Source organism: Epinephelus moara, chromosome 21 (assembly GCF_006386435.1).
Source record: "Epinephelus moara isolate mb chromosome 21, YSFRI_EMoa_1.0, whole genome shotgun sequence".
Classification (NCBI taxonomy): domain Eukaryota; kingdom Metazoa; phylum Chordata; class Actinopteri; order Perciformes; family Serranidae; genus Epinephelus; species Epinephelus moara.
This window is the reverse complement of record NC_065526.1, coordinates 26,619,451-26,638,234: the sequence shown is the minus strand read 5'-3', so window position 1 is coordinate 26,638,234 and position 18,784 is coordinate 26,619,451. Positions and strand designations below refer to the sequence as shown.

The window sequence follows — 18,784 nt, the reverse complement described above, 5'->3', positions numbered from 1 at the left end:
CTGTAATGTCGTCAGACACTTAAGAACAATCTGAGCCCATCAGTCGGCAAAAACGAGTACTGTTAAAATGGATGTAAATTGATGGTGCACAATTACCTTTTGTGATTTTATTGCTGCCCGTTTTGCTGCTGCGGCTGGAGTGGTCTCTCCCAATACTGGACCAATTTCAAAAATTGTTGTTCCCATTAGTCATTGAGACACAGAAACGTGCAAAAATAGGGTCCAGGTCAAAAAATACTGACGATTTCCTTCAAGTGAAATTGGCGATAAGGTTAAAATCGTCTACCACAGTATAATTAATTTACAGTACTACGATATCAGTATATATTGTGATCTTGTTCACTAACCAAATTTTAAATACACAAAGAAAACACCACTGTACAACAGAACATCAGTGTTCAGTAATTCTGGTTCACTCTCTGTTTAGTTTAATAATTCATTATGTCATCAAGAAGTTACAGTATGCAGAGCTTGGTGAAGTTTTCACCTGTTGTTATTTGGGTTAAAAATGTTATCCCTCTTGCTGCTGTCTGAATCTGCCAATATGCAAATTCAACAACTGACAACAAAAGTGATTTTTGTGGGAGATGATGGATTATGAGAAATATGTTATTGGCTAACCAGACTAGTGACAAACACTCTGCAGAGTGAAATGTAAATAAACGAGCTGGATTGTTTGTATTTGCAGAGCAAACACTTCTCAGTATTTGCATGTGACTGCTCTGTTGTTGTTGGGAACCCTTGAAATTAAATAAACGTCCTGCTGAAGAGATCTGGCAGATTAACACACTGTAACTCAGTAAAACGGGGGGGTTTCTTCAGAGCATTAGTGAGAGGTGCTCCACAGATCCTTTTTTTAAGATGTGAGGCTGCAGCTGGAGCTCCTCTAGTCTCCTCTGGGTTCCTCATGACAGCTGTGTGAGGTGACTGCCCCCTCTGCTGGGCTCTGCAGGGACCAGCAGGCTGCAAACATCCCAGATGAGCGATGAACTTTACTGCAGCTCATTTATTCATTCGACTGTCCCTCTGACTGCATGCAGCATGCAGACATGCTTACCACTTTGCATTAGTTCAGCTTCCCTTCGGTTCATTGTTGCAGTGTAATAATGAAAGACGTAACTGAGTGTAGTGGAATGTATCATGTACTACCATTAAATACGTTACATGCACTAAAGTACAGCTCTGAGATTTTGAGTATTTCCTTTTTATGGCACTTTATACTTCTAATCCACCACATTTTGGATAATATATATTAAATACTTTCCAAAATATCTAAAATACGACATATGTGCATGTTACTCCACTACATTTATCTGAAATGCGCAGTTACTGTTCATTTTGCATATTTTACAGATTAATTTTCAGACAGAACATATGATGATCTTAAAAATTGTTATTCATTATTATTATTATTATTATTATTATTAACAACCTTTATTTAACCAGGAAGATCCCATTGAGATTAACAACCTCTTTTTCAAGGGAGACCTGGCCAAGATAGGCAGCAGCAAGTATGAAGCACAGTTACAAATTACACAGATAAAACACAAACAAATAGTATTGAATTCACAAGCAGATTATGAAAAACAAGTACATGTAGTGGAGTCAGCCTCAAGTATTCTTAGTTTGGATTTAAAGGCGCTCAAAGAAATTAACCCTGTTAGTTTCCAGTCATCTTGCAACATATTCCATGCTGAAGGTGCAGAGTAGACAAAAGCCTTTTTACCCAATTCAGTACGGGCATATGGAACAGAAAGCAACAAGTAGTCTTGCGAACGAAAGGAGTAAGGACCAACACTTCTCTGTGCAATTAAGGAACAAATGTAGGAAGGCAGTAGACCAAGTAATGCCTTATATATAAAAGTATACCAATGACTGAGCCTTCGGGTGGCCAGAGCAGCCCATCCAACCCGAGAGTATAACTCACAGTGGTGTGTCAATGGTTTACAATTAGTAATGAACCTCAGAGAAGCGTGGTAGACAATAATCCGTAACCACTTATCCTGTTCAGGGTCACAGGGGGTAGGGTGGCTGGAGCCTGTCCCAGCTGACACTGGGCAAAGGTGTGGTACACCCCAGAAAGTTCACCTGACTGTCAAAGAGACACACAAAAATCCAGCTCACATTCACACCAACGGGCAATTAAGAGCCACTAATTACCTAATCTGCATGTCTTTAGTCTGTGGGAGGAAGCCGGAGAAATAGGAGAAAACCCACGCTGACATGCAAACTCCACATAGAAGGGCCCCAGATGGCCAGAACGTAATGCAAATGTAGGAATGTTTCAACACTAATTAGCTTACTTTTTCAAGACATAGACATATTTATTTTAAACCAGCTGCTTTGAATTAAAAAAAAAAGAAGGTTGAATAATATATTTTTAGGATAGTCATTGACAGAAATGCAGATTAAACAGCTCAAGACTATAAAGTAGTATGCAGTATATAACACTATGAAAGGGCCTAATTGGCAAATAGTACTTTGACTTATGTTACGTGAAGGGACAGTTCACCCCCAAATCATAAAGACAATTGTTTCCTCTCACCTGTAGTGCTATTTATCAATCTAGATTGTTTTGGTGTGAGTTGCCAAGTGTTGGAGATATCGGCCGTAGACGACTGCCTTCTCTCCAATATAGTAGCACTAGATGGCACTCAGCTTGTGGTGCACAAAGTGCCCCAAAAAAGCAATGTCTCTTTCTCTTGTAGGAACTTTTTTTTTTTCTCTGGAACCACACTTGCAAACCGCATCACCGCGCAGAGGGAGGAGTGCATCAATTCATGGATGAGATGCTCATGCTAAAGATGTAAACATTATTGGCGTCCACCTCGGCTGAGCTGTAATGTTACCTAGCTCAGTGGTGCTAGGTGAGCTAGCAGCAGATGTGCGCTTCTCTCTGCGTGGTGATACGGTTAGCAGATGTAGTTTGGAAGAAAGAAAATAGTTCCTACATGAAACTGCTCACAACAGGATCTGTTGATTATCTTGAGTAACCAGGTCATGATTTTTGGAAAGAGACATCGCTGTTGAGTCTTTAAACTGTATTTCTTGGCACTTTGAGCACCACAAGCTGAGTGTCATCTAGTTCCATTATATTCAAGAGAAGGCAGACATCTCTACAGTACTCAAGAATTCACACCAGAGCAACCTAGACTGATAAATAGCTTGACAGGTAAGAGGAAAAACATGTATTTTTGATTCTGTCCCTTGAAAGTACATTTTGACAATGTTTTATACTTATAATTAAGATTTGAATGCAGGACTTCTATTTGTAACTGAAATAGAAGGGAAACAGAAATGAGCCCCTGTGATGAGTGAAAACACAAAAGACTTGTGTAAATAGCTCATGAATGAAATTAATCATACAGTTAAAAACCTAATATATATGCAGTAACATCTACAAATTGTATAAATTCTCTTGCACAGTTCCTGTGACAGTCAGAGCTCCTGTGGGTGAAATTTGGAGAGGAACTTGTGCGTGACCGTGTTGCCCAGCAGCAAAGGGTAGACCTCCTCCTCCTCCGGGAAAATAATAGTTTGTTATCTCGTACTTGGATGACTTTTGAAGCGAGACCTTTGCTGGAAATATGACACGAATTAAGTAATGCGTCTGGACCTCCACTAGCAATTTCAGAAGTGGCTCTTTGTTTATGCTCCTGTCTCACACCCCCGGAGAGCAACACCAAGGTTTTTAAAAGAGAGGAGGAGGAGAAAGAGTGAGAGAAAGACTCTGTAAATATTTTCTCAAACGCCTTAATTGAAATTGGATTTTAACTGCTCACTGGACCGTGGTGGCAAGAATCAGGTGCCAGGGAGGTAGCGGTTTTGCATTGCAAATGTAATTTTCTGTTTTTTTTTTGTTTGTTTTTTCCCATTGCCCAGGAGGCACTCGAAAATAGCTACCAGATATGTTTTTTCATGAGCCATTTTCTTCAGGTTGAGCCTCTCATTATTTCAATACCCATCGCGATTAGCTTTTTGGATTGAAGTACAGTGTGGTCCTGTTGTTTACTGGGCTGGAGCGTTAGTCTTTATGGGAAATTGTATTCTCTTCATGCCCAGATAGAGCCTGATGGAGGTGAAATTTTGATTGCACAATATGTATGGGAAATAAACAGCTAATGTGCTTCGAGTTTTCATTCATCACACAAGTGGGTAGGGCGCTTCTTGTTTATTATTTTGTAATTTGAAAATGTATTGCCTTTTCGGTGTACGTTAAGTCGGGGGAATGCTGCAGTGATTGATAAAGAAACTTTAGATATTTATTTTCACCTGTAGATACCAAACACTGAGCAGTCAGCTCCTCATACTGAATATATTATTGCCAGTGGTAGAAAAAGTATCCAGGTAGTTTACTTAAGTTAAAGTTACCACACTGTAAAAATTGAAAGTGTTCCTTAAAGTGGCTGTAATGGATACATTCATAATAACAGTCTAAAAAGTCCCTCAGAATTTAGCAGAGACCAAAACAGAGCTAAAAGAGAGTGAATATTTAAAGATTATGTAACATTACCATATTCAAATTTCTAAAACAATTATACCTATCATATATTTTTTGAGTTGTGTACTTACATTATCCCAAATGTTTCCAACAAAGTTCACATCCAGAGAAATCTGTAATTTTATTCAAAACATGTGTCATTTGGTCGTCTGTCAATGGCTGTATTTATCAGACCACAAATAGGACAAGCTATGAGAGAGGCTTAATTAGATGAGCTAGCTAGCGCACCCCATGGTCCCTTTGCCTCACTTCCCACTAAGGAGACTATTTTGCCGGCAGGAGAGCAGGCCTCAACTCCGGACACAGACTCATAGTTCAGCTGTAGCAACTTGAACTCAGCCAGCACAAACCCAATCTAGGGGTTTACAGTGGGCTGTTGGCCAGTGCAGCACTAGGTCTAACCTGTGTAATGGCAGCAACAGAAGGTTTGCTGAAGTTGCTGCAGGGCACTAACTGAAGGTTAGTCCTAAGGTTAAAACTTTTTATGTGTCTCTGTGAAGACAACAACTCCCGTGATTCCACCTTACATCATGACAGAGGTGGGACCAAGTCATTGTTTTGCAAGACCCCAAGTAAGTCTCACGTGTTGCACTCAAGTCCCAAGTCAAGACTGAAAAGTCTCAAGTCAAATCCAAAGTCCTAAACATTGATTTTCGAGTTCAAACCAAATTGGAAGTTGTGTCATCTCCGTTTGTAATTTTTGAACTGCATGTTTTGCATACTGCTTTTCACTTTTTACTGACACGACGTAGTTTATTACACAAACGAAATTATCTTTGGTTTAATTTTTCCCAACTGTCACTCGGTAACATAATGTTAGTTCTTCATGGTCCTCGCCTGCCACTTAATTGATGCTGTCAGATTGTTTCAAATAAAGTGGATCTGGGGAATTAAGTGTTGACATGTTGGAAATTAATAGTGTTAATGTTAGTTGATTCAGGAGATGAATGCAAAATAATTTATTTGTAGCACACTTTTTAAATAGCCTAGCGTGCTTTTTTTTAAATCTCTGGGCTTGGGGAAAGGTATCGAGTATTTTCAAGTGAAAAGGCTCAAGTCCAAGTGAAGTCTTGAGTAATTGGTGTTTTAGTCAATGTCAAGTTGCAAGTCTTTTTTGTTTTTTATCAAGTCTAAAGTAATTTAATTTGTGACACAAGTCCATGTCATGTGACTTGAGTCCACACCTCTCCTTCATGATGTCATCAAAGTCTGTCTATTGTTGTTGTGATTGAAAGAACCTTAGCAACAATGTGGGTTTAACGTACATTCATCAGGATGACACAAACACGACTCCAAATGAATGATCGCATTGCTCTGTAACTAATGGATGTGTATGTAAGCAACTGTTTGCTAACAAGTTCACCACATCAGCTCACATTGAAGATGATGAGACTGTATGTCCACCACTTGCTATTTCTCAGTTTCTACACAACTGATGATTCCATAACTTTCTGCCAGTTTTCCTCCTATATGTAATCTGGTCACACATGCTCACTGCAGGAGAGCCTGGTGGAAGATTATGGCTCTCTCGTGTCTCGGGTCCCAATGATCCCACACAGTCTGTCTGTGAACCGAGATCAATACCACCTCAGAGTAGGTTTTAGCACCTTTAAAAATATCCCCAAAGCTTTCGGTGGGGATGTGTTAAATGAAACATCCTCTAGCTACAACCATAAGTGGCACTGCAGTTAATGACCATCATTGTCTGATTTGATGGTCGCAAACAAGGTCATTGCAGCTGCATACAGAGTCATATTCCTCATGCAAAATGTTTCAGTGCTGACCGAAAGCTTTAATGTTGAAATTTTATAGCCGTGCTGCTGCCTCACTGCTGGTGTTAATGGTGCCCATTTTGGCTGGTGCTCCCCAACTCCCCTACTGTACTCCTTCCTCGATGTCAAGCCTTTCAGCCTCTCTGTCAAACAGCTCAACAGGCCAACTCATGATCGCCCTGATGGATGAGCGAACGAGGAGAGGAGTCGTGAGTCTCGCACTCGAGCTAGTGGAGGTTCAGCGCCCCGCTACGCCCACGCTGAGCCGTCCAATCGCCTCCAGACTTTGACACATCATTTCCCCTGTGATTTGTGGCCAGATTGAGGTTGAAGGAGACAAGGAAATTTTCTGTCCTCATGAGAACAGATGGATGTTGCAGCGCTGCAGACTGAGCCGAGGGTTGTTTCTTTATTCCCCCCCTTCTGAAGAACCCTTTTGCTTTATGAGGGAATGGTTTCATGCTCCATAATGGACTCCTGATGACTAGCTATTACAGAACATTTTCAGAAAACGACCTGCCATTTTTTTTCTTTTGGGATGACACAGAATAGACGGACTGTCCTTTGAGGAAAGCAATGTGTATTATTTTGTAAAATACTTAAGTATATTGAGCATTTCTTATTTGTCCTCTTTGTGCTGTTTCATACAAGATCAAAGTTGGAACCCCTGTGTTTGTGATCAAAGGTGGGCGGTAATGCCATGAAATGATGCGTGATGCAACATACATGCAATCGCTAAAATGCGGCTTGTCAGGGCAGCAAATGGTCACCATTTTTTTTCATCCACACACCCCTACCCTCACATGTTTGATCTCGTCTCTGAGCAGCGAGGCCTCCGGCGCCTCCCTTGGGATGTTTGATGTTGCAGATCAGAGCGCGTGGTGGTGCAGGCACTTTGGCTGTGGGGGCTTCACCATTACAGCACGCTACATCCAATCTTCTCACCATCAGATAACTTCAAAGGATCTGCAAAACACCACCTTCCTAAAAATCCAGAGTTTCCCACCGGTGTTGTCTGTTAGATTAGCAGCACGTTATTGAAGCTTCCTGGGAAAGAAATAAATAAAAAAGTCTCTGACTCTGCCGAAATCTATCATCACCTCAGGCTCCGAGATGTCGTAGTACACCGCAGATTTTTTTCATCTTTGTCTGATTCTTTCTCTTTGCTGTGCATTGATCTCCAGCTCTGCCCTGCCAATAGCTTCTCCTCTTTGAGACCTTTCCTCGTCCTCCATCTCTTATCCATTATTCATCACTCTCAGCTCTTTCTGCCAAGCCATAATACCTCTTACCTCCAGACCAACCTTTTGCTGTTTTGCAATGTATGAAACAATGATGCCCAGCTGTTGCTTTCTTGGGAGCCATGCTGTAATAGGAACAAAGATTGCAATGTTTGTGCACAGTCTCTAAGTCACACTCTAATCCTCTGACTGATAAAACAAGACAAATAACCTACAGCCATTCTAGTGGCTGTACTTTGAACCAAATGCTAACATCAGCATGGTAACAAGCTGACAGTGTCAGTGCTAACATGCTGATGTTTAGCAGGTATAGAGTTAACCATGTTCACCATCTCTTAATATGCATAAAAATTATGTACAGCTGATGTTAATAGGAATGTCATTAGTTTTGCAAGTATTTGCCCAGAAACCAAATCAGTGAAGTAATTTAAAAAATGACCTTATGATGGTGCTAAATAAAAAAGTTAGACTAAATTATCTAGGAACCATAAATGTCTGTATTATTTGAGTTAATCCATCAAGGAGGTGTTGAGACATTTAGATGAATAAGTAACAAACCTTGACAGGTCAGTGGATCTCAAGTCAGCTGACTTTATTCTCTTGGGACCATGAATATCTGTAGCAAATATTCATGGCAAGCCATCCTTTAGTTCTCAAGATATTTCACTTTGAATCACAAATGTTGACCTGCTGGTGGCACTATATGAAAAGTCAGAGAATCACCAAAGACAGTGGGATTTGCCTGATTTGCCTGGGATTTGTCTGTACGAAGATTTCATGGCAATCAATCCAATAGTAATAGATTCATGTATGGTAATTCTGTAAGGCCACACCTTCTTGGGCTGTCACTCATTCCAGTTTGCTGCTCTGGGCGACTGGAACGAGTTGTAAGAAATGCTTCAGTTCAACACCTTCATTGCGTTACCGTCTTTTAATAACTCATTACAAGAGATAGTTTGCACCTGTTTTGGAATTTGCTTCTCTGGTACACAGTATATAGACCTCTGTTGTTGTATATGTTGTGATGTCTTCATTTCGCCTTATGTTGTTTTTATTACTTAGCTTTGTCTATGTTTTAAAGGTCTAGTGTTTACAATTTAATGGCATTTAGTGGTGAGGCTGCAGAACTGAAACTTCTAGGATGGTGATGCAAAAACATAAATGACCCTATTTAGAGCCAGAGTTTGGTTTGTCCATTCAGGGCTACTTTAGAAACAACGTGGTGGACTCCATGAAACAGGACCCGCTCCGTATGCAAATTTGCATTTTATAGGATAGCGTAGAAAAGACCTGCAATAGTCTGCCTTACTCTGCCCCTGATTGACTTACCTCGACATTCTTAACCTAACCCTATCCAGTCTCGCTCCTCTTGTCTAAATCTAACCAACAAAGGCAATCAGAATTCACCAGTCACAAGGACATTAGGTTGGGTCATGCCTTCACTATCCTTGAAAACACAAAGTCATGCTCCATATATAGATATAGACAGCTCATTCTAAGGGTACAAAAACACTTAAATAATGACAACTTATATATATACAGATATATACACTATTCCTGCCAGTATATCCAACTAAATCCCACACACTGGATCTTTAAAGCCTTATATCAACTTGCCTCCAGTCACTGCCTCTTGGCAAGGTCATCATTATAAATAAGAATTGATTCTCAATAGACTCATCAAGGTAACATAAAAATTTTAAAGAAAAAATGTCGAGATATTTTAGTCTGGATCAAGGTGGTGGACTGACATGGCTGAAAAAGTGATAACTACTTCCCATCTCAGCTATTCTCAGTTATGGTTTGCCAGTCACATTAGAAGGAGTAAGAAAAGTAGAAATGATGTGGCATTTAGTAGATATTAAGTGTTAATCTTTGCAAATTGACTATCTTGGAAGACGAGTGAGTACTTCATAGAGATCTTTTCATACTCAGTAAGTATGAAGTGATGGAAAGAGGTTACTGTGAGTCATCTGTGTTGAATCAAAAACATAATGATTGAATGTAACACTTATTTTCCTTTATATGTTATTAAGCCACCTCACTACTTGAGAAATGTGTTCTTAGTGTAAGAGAGCTCTTTTCTTTTTGTTTTGTTGGTCAGACCATATCAAAGTGACTCAGGGAAGATGCACTTTTATGAGTCTTTATTTATCTGTAAGGGATTTTACTAAGGAGGATGTTCTTTTTCACACTAACATACTTCATGCTGACGCAGTTAACATATATTCTTACCTTTATGTCTGTACATTTATACCTAAACACAAACTAGTCTGCATATGTCAGTCAAACAGCTTCTCATCGCCATGGTGAGAGATTTGACCACTCAGTGTGCATTTGTGCAGCTAAAACTGATCAGTTACATGCTGCTGTGTGCCTGTTGGTTTGCTCTATTTCAGAATGATAAACTAATAAATTGCCTAATTCTAAAATTTAAAAAAAAAAATTCAGCTCACTCTTGAAAGTGTATGTGACACATGCAGATGATTCTCTGATGGAGAGTTGATACATTAAAGCAGCATAGCCTGTGAATTAGTGCCCCATGAATGACGCTATGTACTTAACGTAAAGTTACACACTTAATGTTAAGTCACAGAGGTTGATCTGATTGGCACAGGACATTTTCATCATGTCCAATAGGGGAATTATTGTATGAAGAGAAACAAGTGTTTATCATGCCTTTGTGCCAGAGAGGACCAGCCATCTTTGTTATGCAGCAGGATGCAATGGTATGTGTCATAGGGATCTCCGTTAATGAATCTGAGGGCAGAATGATAAACTGAGTCTGGGGGTTTGAACGTAGAAGCAGCAGCATGTCCATAGATTATAGCATCATAATCTGGAGCTGATAGGAGACTGCTTCCACTTTTCCTACAATGCAAAGGGAAACTGTACAAAAATCTGAGTTATTTCTGCAGTTTGGTGATGAGGATTGAAACTGAAATACTTAAGTTAGAGATGTATAAACTTTTGGATGTATTGCGAAGTTAAAATAATCAAATCAAATCAAGTGTCTGGTTTTACAGTTTTACGGTATGTTGAATTTTACTGAAAGACTTGCATCACTGTCGGATGAAGTTGCTCCCTTCTTTTGGCTCTGCAGTGCTAAAAGTTAAAGATGCAAGTTGATATTTCCTTGAAGCCCAAAAGCACATTGTAATACAGTGTAATGCTGTATGTATGATACATTTAGGAACAAATCTCATGACAGTTATGTGCAAAATGAGCGTTATATTTTAGCATTATTATATATTATGTACCACGTATGCAACAAAATGCTCCTCAATCATCCTTTTTCTTGCCTGGTTGTTATATTGTATATATTTTACTGTAATAGGATATATTTATTGTTATTATACAGTATTTTTTATTCATATACACTATATTTGCCTCCTCATTGTATATTCAGTGTTATGTATTTATCTGATGTGACCGCTCGCAGATTTATGACGGAGCTGGAAAGCCTCTACTTTTTTATTTACTCTTTAATTCAAGCTATTAAACTACTGCCAATAAATAATTTTGATTAAACGTTCAATTTTAGAATAACATTGCTGCATTTTTCAGACTTGTCATGAGCTCACTCCCTCTCTCTCTACAGAGGAAGTCGTTGATCGCCACCAGTCTGATTGTGGCGGTGTCGCTCTTCGTGGTCGTGGTGAACTACTCGGAGAAGCCGTACTTCCTCCTGCAGCCAGTGTTCGGACAGACGTTCAGCAGCCACTGGATGTTCTCCAAGCAGCCGTACAAGGCCTTCAAGCCTCACCTAGGCTATGTCAGCATCCCCAAACAGGAGGTGAGGGACACAAGTGGACAAAACACACAAACACTGACCAGTAGGCACACTCAGAAACAGCAACTTTATTCATTCAATGTCATATTTGTAGTCATGTGTATGCAGATGTTTGACTCGACTTGATATAAGCTGCTATTAAGTCCCATTGCTTTGGGTAGCATCTTGCTGCCTTTCTTGCTGTGAATGCAAATAATGTTTGCTTAAACTGGTTAAGTTAAAATTGCTCTATACACTACGTGAATTTTCTAGGATGGTGATGGGATGGCCGCTTCTAATCATAGCGAGAGTAGGGCAGGTCACCTTCACTGTCCTTGTATTCGCAAAGTTGCGTATACTGCCTGTTTAGCACTGAATGACACAACATAGTGGAGCATTTAGCAGAGAAGAAGTGGAGCTGTTGAAGAACAAAACGGAGCTAAAGCAGAGTGGACATTGGGCTTATATTCATCAGATGGCCAGAAAACATCTCCAAATGACCAATAATGTAGCGTTGTGTCTCTGCTGCATGTTTTAATAGCAAGTGTTTGCTCACCACACCGACTTAATAAGGTGATAGATGATATGTCAGTGAGGTACAGCTTGTTGTGTTGCACCCCAGTGGCCAAAAAGTAAATTAATTCAGGTTTAAAGCTTCAGTGGGTAACTTTTACAAAAATAACTTTTTGTCATATTTGCTGAAACTGTCTCTACATCCTGAAAGAAGTACACAAGACAGATAGTCTGTGAAAAACATCCTCCTCTTTCTACAGCCTCTAATGGCATTTGCCAGAATCTACAGCAGCACACCAAAACCAGCCAATCAGAGCCCAAGAGTCTCTTAAGCAGCTGTCAATCATGTCAGTCACTGTTTGTAAACTACGGTCAAACTGTCAAACTAGGCAGCGCTGATGAAATATGAATCAAGATTGTGTTACTGGCAAATGTTTTCAGAAACATATTTTAGTGTACTGTTTAGCTGTAAAATGAGAAAGTTTGTGACCTTGCCGCCATGTTGGACACTGTCAACCCAAATACCAAGCACTGCCCATCAGCCGGACCAACTTTCTAATTTTACAGTTAAAAAGTACATGAAAACATGTTTCTGAAAACATTTGAGAGGAGAAGTCAGTAACAGAATTCTGATTTATATTTAATGAGTGCTGCCTAGTTTGACAGTTTGACCGCAGTTCACGAGCAATGATTGACATGATTGAGAGCTGCATTTGAGACTCCTCAGCTGTGATTGGTTGTTTTTCGTTCACATAAGGTCAGGCCATTAGAAGCGCTATAAGGCGATAGAGTCAGCCAAGGAATATGATGTTTTTCCAAGATTATCTGTCTTATTTAGTGCTGTGTGAATATAGTGACAGTTTCAACAAATATGACGAAAGTTATTTTTGCAAAAGTTACTAACTATAGCTTTGAACGCATAAAAAGCCCATAACAGATGACGAATAATGGTGGTAATATTTCAGTAGTCAAGGTAAACTGTGAGAAACGTCCATTTGTAAAATACAAAGTGACAGTTTCATTACATCACTCACAGCATTAACATTAAATATTTTACAATAAACCATTATGCATTAGTCATATCACAGTGTGTCACAATGTCATGTACAGATTCTCGTATGGTGCATTCATTTTCTACAACCCTCTGTGAACATTAACCTGCCATCACATAGCCTCACCTCGATAATGAAGGTGTATTCAAATGCACTCATGCAAACAGCACAGCACCTCCTTGAGGATTTTCTTAATTCATTATATCAGGTTGTCTGTGATGGATCTGAAAACGCCTGTTTGATGTCTCTTGTGTGCATTATTTCTTTGTAATTCCAAACACCCATGTCCATGATCCTATTCTTCTGCCTTCAAACAGCTCTGTGCTGTATATTCCCTGCACAATTTATGGAAATTGAAATATCAAAGCCTTTTAATTCCCACCGCATCAAAATGTAAAAACCAAGCTGTTTGTTTGTTGTTTGGGGAGGCAAGCAGCGACAAGCTGAAATTGTGCTCATATCGCTGGATATTGGGTAGTCACGCAGGAAAATCGTATATTTTGCTCGCAGAGATGCATGCAGCGTTTCTGTCTGACAGGGAATGAGGATTGTGCTTTCAGTTTGGGCTGCAATACATCTAGATTTGAAGTTGCGATGGATGCGTTGGCCCTTAATGAGAAGTGGATGCCTTATATTCAGCGGGCTGATATTGGCAGATTAATGCAGAGCGTCACCCTCTGCCTCCGGAGAGCTTCATCCGCACAACATGGGCCCAGAGGCAATCATGTCTTACACCAATCTCTACGTCTGCACCTCCTTCTGCCTTCAGACAAGCCTGCTTAAATCACTGCCCTCTCCCCATGGAGATTTATGCAAATCATTGGAAAGACTGGCAGCTTCTGCAGAATTAGACCTCTTTTCGGCTCAAATTCCCCCACCATTGAGTTCTCTGTAGGGAATCAGAAGGGGCAGTGATTGGCCAGAATGTGAGTGTCAAAAGTGTTCTGCATGCTACCACAATTTCTGACAAAGGATGGACAGAATAGTGGAGGTCTGGTCAAGGTGATACTGTTGTGCTGGTTGTCGTGAGCGATTACGTCCAGAGTGAAAGCTTGCTGTGTGAGCTGTCAGCCTCTGTTAAGCACACAGCAACACCTTAAGAAGCCGTAATACTTCTCCCGGACAGTAAGGCAATCTTACATGATCCACAGTGAGGTGTCATTTGAGGTGTTATAAACCTCCTGCAACCATGTATAATGCATAACCTGGTAGCATGGGAATGGTCTGCCTTATTTTCCTCATTTGATTGAGTCTGCCTCCAGGTGTGATAAATCGCTCCCGCTCTGCTTTTCAGGAGAAATAGAAAACATTTGTCTTGTGGCACTTTACATTCATGCCCCTGGTCTATCACAGATGAAGACAGAAACTCAATATTTTCTTTTAGACCTGTTTTTTTTTTAATTCAGGCCCTTTAAAATGTACACAGCAACCAACATGGAGAAAAAATTGCTTCTGTTTTTGGATTTCTTCATGAATCACATTATTATTTTAATCATCATCATCATTTATTTTATTCAAGGCCTCGGAAAACACATTGAGTGAGAACCTTCATTTTTAATGGTGCAGAGGTACATACATCAAACACATCTTTAATCAAATAGCAATACAAGAAGAATACATGGCTTTAGTCACACAATTTTGCTGCAGAGTGAGCGCTCCTGACTATCACACTGCTCTTTGATAGCTTCAGACGTGATGCAGTGGCCCACTGTAAGGGTTTGAGATCACACTTTCTCCTGTCTTCTGCTTGTATTCAGTGAAGCTCACAGATACTTAATAGACACAGTCTCTGGCTTTTGTCTGTTATCTAACGTAGTCAAAAAATGTTGTTGCATACATCTGATCTGTCGTTAGCATCATTAGTTAATTATATAACATGCCACTGTTCGACTGAATGCCCTGCTGAGCCCCGGAAAAAAAAAACCTGAATCATCGAATATTTTTATTAAACAGCCAAATCTGATTCGTGTACAGCCCAATTTTTTCAATGTAAAGCCAAATAAACAAGCAAGATCTAAAAACATGACAGTTATAGTCAAATGGTTAGCAATTTAACCTTGAAATTCTCTCAGTGCTGTTAATGAAGTCAGCTTAAAGTTTTGTTGAAGCATATTCCAAGTATGTGGGGCACAGTGAGAAAAGGTAGATCTTCCTAGTTCTGTACAAATTTTTGGCACCTGCAGTTTGAGCTATGTCTGTGAGTGGGTACAGTGGCTACCAACATTCCTCTCGTTCATTCTTCTCTATAATGGTATTATTAGCAGAACTCATTTCAGAACTACTGTAGTCAATATTTCTTGCATTTGAAAACAAAATCCATTTTGTCTTTCCGCAGTTTAGGACCAGTTTCAGATTATGGAAGTGTCTTTGATGGAAGTTAAATGATAGCTGTATATTAGAGTGGCTTCATAAAAAGAGTCTGCACAAGAATAAAGGACAGTGTTGTCTGCGTAAAAATGGAAATTACACATTCATAATGTGGAGGAACCCCGAGGAGTTCCCTTTGTAATGGGGAGAAAAGAAGACTAATAATTACCAAACCTGACACACTAGGACCTGTCAGAAAGATAATTCTGAAACTACAGGCAACTGCCATGGTCAAAACCCAAAGCAGAGAGTTGTCAAAAGCTTCCATTAGATCAATGAATAGAAGTGCACATTGTGTTTTGTTCTCTAAACTATATTGTTACTACTACAACTACTACTACTACTGCTACTACTAATAATAATAATAATAAAAGAATAATAATAATAGATACTAAATAATAATATTAATGATAGATCATATTATTAGTTTGTTTCTGTACCAGCTGACACTGACCTAAATGCTAATGTGCATGCTAACATGCTGATTTTTAGCAGGCAATGTTTACCATGTTCACATTTTAGTTAAGCATGTTAGCATGCTAACATTTGCTAATTAGCATTAACAGCTGAGGGTGATGAGAATGTTATATTTTTTCCAGATCTTTGGTCATAAACCAAAGTACTAAACAAATTGAAATCTTTAACTAATGAAAGCTGGATGATATTTCACTCTCAACCAAAGTGGTGGACCAACTGGCATTGCCCTACCTAAAGCCGTGCTAATAGCATGGTTAAAAACTTATCTTTATCAGCTTACCAAGGTCAGCAGAAATAAATGATCTCATGCCGATATATCATATAATATTGCCCATGGTTTTACATGTGCGTTTGTTTCCAAAAGAGTTGCACCAACATTTTAGCCAACATAATACCAGAGTAAACAGCAGGGTTTCCCCCAACCATTTTAAGACTTTCACGGAGCGCCTAAGCATTTTATCAGAGTGCCTAAGCCAAATGTACAGAAATTAACTATGCTGAGACACGTTTTTTTCGTCATTTCTGCTCAAATCAAAGTTCATTGGTCTTTCAAAGGGTCTACTTGCATTATTACACTATTATCATTTTATGAGTAGCAAAAGATGGTCTTAAAATGACAATATTTTTTTTTAAAAATGCTACTATTTCTGGCCTAACTCGCATCTTTTACTACTGAAGTAAGGTAGTAGGTAGGGTTGGGATCCGGATCCGGTTCTTTTTTGGAACCGGGTCCAAAGTTTCAGTTCCGGAACCGGTTCCATCACATTTCACCGTAGTACTACGGTACTCCAACATTATGGTATCATATGTACCGTGGTGTTTAAGTACCATGGTCTACCGTTGGTACCAGTATACCGTGCAACACTAATATAGAAGAGTAAAAACTTTCAGTGTTTGCCTCTGAATTGTAGTAGATCAGATGTATAATAAAGTAATGAACACAAAGTGGAAATACAGAAAAAAATTACAAGTACCTTAAAGTGTGCAGTATTTGAGTAAATGTGCTCAGTTACTTTCCTCCAGTGAGTCCTCAGTATAATGTGCGTGCCCTCAGAGGAACATTTGGAATTACTCAGTTATTTCCATGCAGACGGCTTCAGCTAATCAATGAATTTTTAAGTGCCGTAGAGGCATCTTACACTGGGACTTGGCACCTTAGTGTAACAATTATTGCTTATTAATTAATCGTGTTTAGAGTATTTTAATGAACGTCAAGGTTAAGTTCACACCCCAGTGCTATAATTTAATGATGACCGAGTTCCCGGTATTAAGCCTGTTTTTATTTTATTTATTTATTTTTTTCGTTTTAAATAACCCACTTTATTTTTGACACACTCATGCATTAAAATCTGAGGCTTTGAGGAGATTTTATACTTATCAGAGAGTGCCAAAATTATTGGGATTATAAAAGCGCACTCTGTTTGCGATTACTGCATGGCACGCTGAAACAGCCCCATCATGAACATGAAACTGAAACATGAATCACAGCTGAGAGGATGAAGAGGCCATAACATTTTATTGATTTACAGGATGTAATGTTCGGCGATTTGTTGGGAGCTAGTTTCCAGTCCTGTGTACTAAATAAAAATATCCCACTAGAGTTTTTTGTTTTTGTTTTATACACTCCGTTAATGCATGTAAATGTGATTAATGTCCATGGGAAGCTAATTATGTTTTTATTTTTGTGACTATAAACTACTCAGATGCCCGTTTTTATTTTTAAATTAAGCCTAATTAATGCAGAAAATCCATCACTTGTTTTTCTTGATAAATGTAGAACCCCAGTCTTCACTGAGTAGCTCTGCTGTGTTAAATACCTTGCTGAGGGGCTCCTCAGCAGTAGGTTTCCAGTCGTAGACCCATGTGTCTGGCATGCAGTTAGCCAGCTAGTGTTCCCCACAGACTTCAACCAATCTGTGTGTGCTGAGAGGCGTGATGGAGTTATGAGCTGAGCTGAGGGCAGCGGGTGATGATGGACGAGCTGCTGACAGCTCAAGGCTTCGGTGATGTGTGTCTCAACCACCCAGTAAATGGAGAGCTACCAGCCTAGGTCCAGTGATCATTTCTTAACCCATGACTGAATCCATACATGAGAGGAAAGGAAATATCAGGCAGCTCTGTTGGAGTAGTTCACTCACAAATTTATGTCTCTTAAGAAAGGAAATCAACACTGTTTTTATATCATTTTAAGCAGTTGATCTTCTGTATGCACAACACTGAGTCATATGATTGCTGATAAGCCAAGTAGTCGTAATAGAATTTACTAGATTGTCTTGTGGGATCTGTTTGCACACTGAAACTCGGTTGTTTGTTGATTAAACGCAGAACACGCAAGAGAGAGTTTTACGTTCGTCGGCCAGAACGCAGCACATATGCAATTTATATTCAAACCAGTGGCATAACAGTTATTCTCCATTAAGCAAACGATCAAACGAGGCTTAGTCATGACACAACGCTCTTTCTTTTTAACTTTCTCTTGCATTCATTCACTTAAGTAAGTTTAATCTCATCAAAACAAACCAAGCATATTAGCTTCAATTAGGTAAATCTCCCATTTCAGATTCACAGAGAGCTTTCTTCCTCTCTTGGCAAAGCGTAGCTAAGAGCCATTATTGAAGATTCATTACAAATCCCCCCCGCTCCAGTAAAGTATAATAAGATATATAAAAAATATACAGTAAGATAAATGACGCAACTCCCTCGCTTCCCCGTTCTGCATTGCCGCAGTAAGACTCTGTTGTAACCTCTGAGGTCCCACATTCAATTAACTTAATCAATGTTAGTTCTGGGCACAGTGACATTAATCTTGGGGAATAAATGAAAATGACAGTGGGCTGTAAAACCCTGATGAATATATATATTTTTATAAATGATTACCAAATGTATTTTATTTTATGTTCGGATCACACAAGCCCCTTGCCAAAACATCACTTTACTGTGATTATTGCATTTATATTAAGTATATCACAAACTATAACATAATGAGATGAAAATTAAACAATATTAGATGCAGTATATTTTAGGAGAAAATCTCACTCAGAGGTTTAAAATAACCCAATTAAATCTATGTTAAATTAGAAGACAAGAGT

General features: G+C 39.2%; 1 protein-coding gene across 1 annotated transcript in view; it reads left to right on the top strand.

The window, feature by feature from the left end:
• The window catches only part of st6galnac3 (ST6 (alpha-N-acetyl-neuraminyl-2,3-beta-galactosyl-1,3)-N-acetylgalactosaminide alpha-2,6-sialyltransferase 3), a 99,919-nt gene that overhangs the window by 25,884 nt on the left and 55,251 nt on the right, over positions 1 to 18,784 (top strand). Inside the window, exon 2 of the mRNA XM_050032950.1 lies at positions 11,116 to 11,310. Coding sequence (XP_049888907.1) covers positions 11,116 to 11,310 — 195 coding nt within the window. The remainder of the gene's footprint in view (positions 1 to 11,115; positions 11,311 to 18,784) is intronic.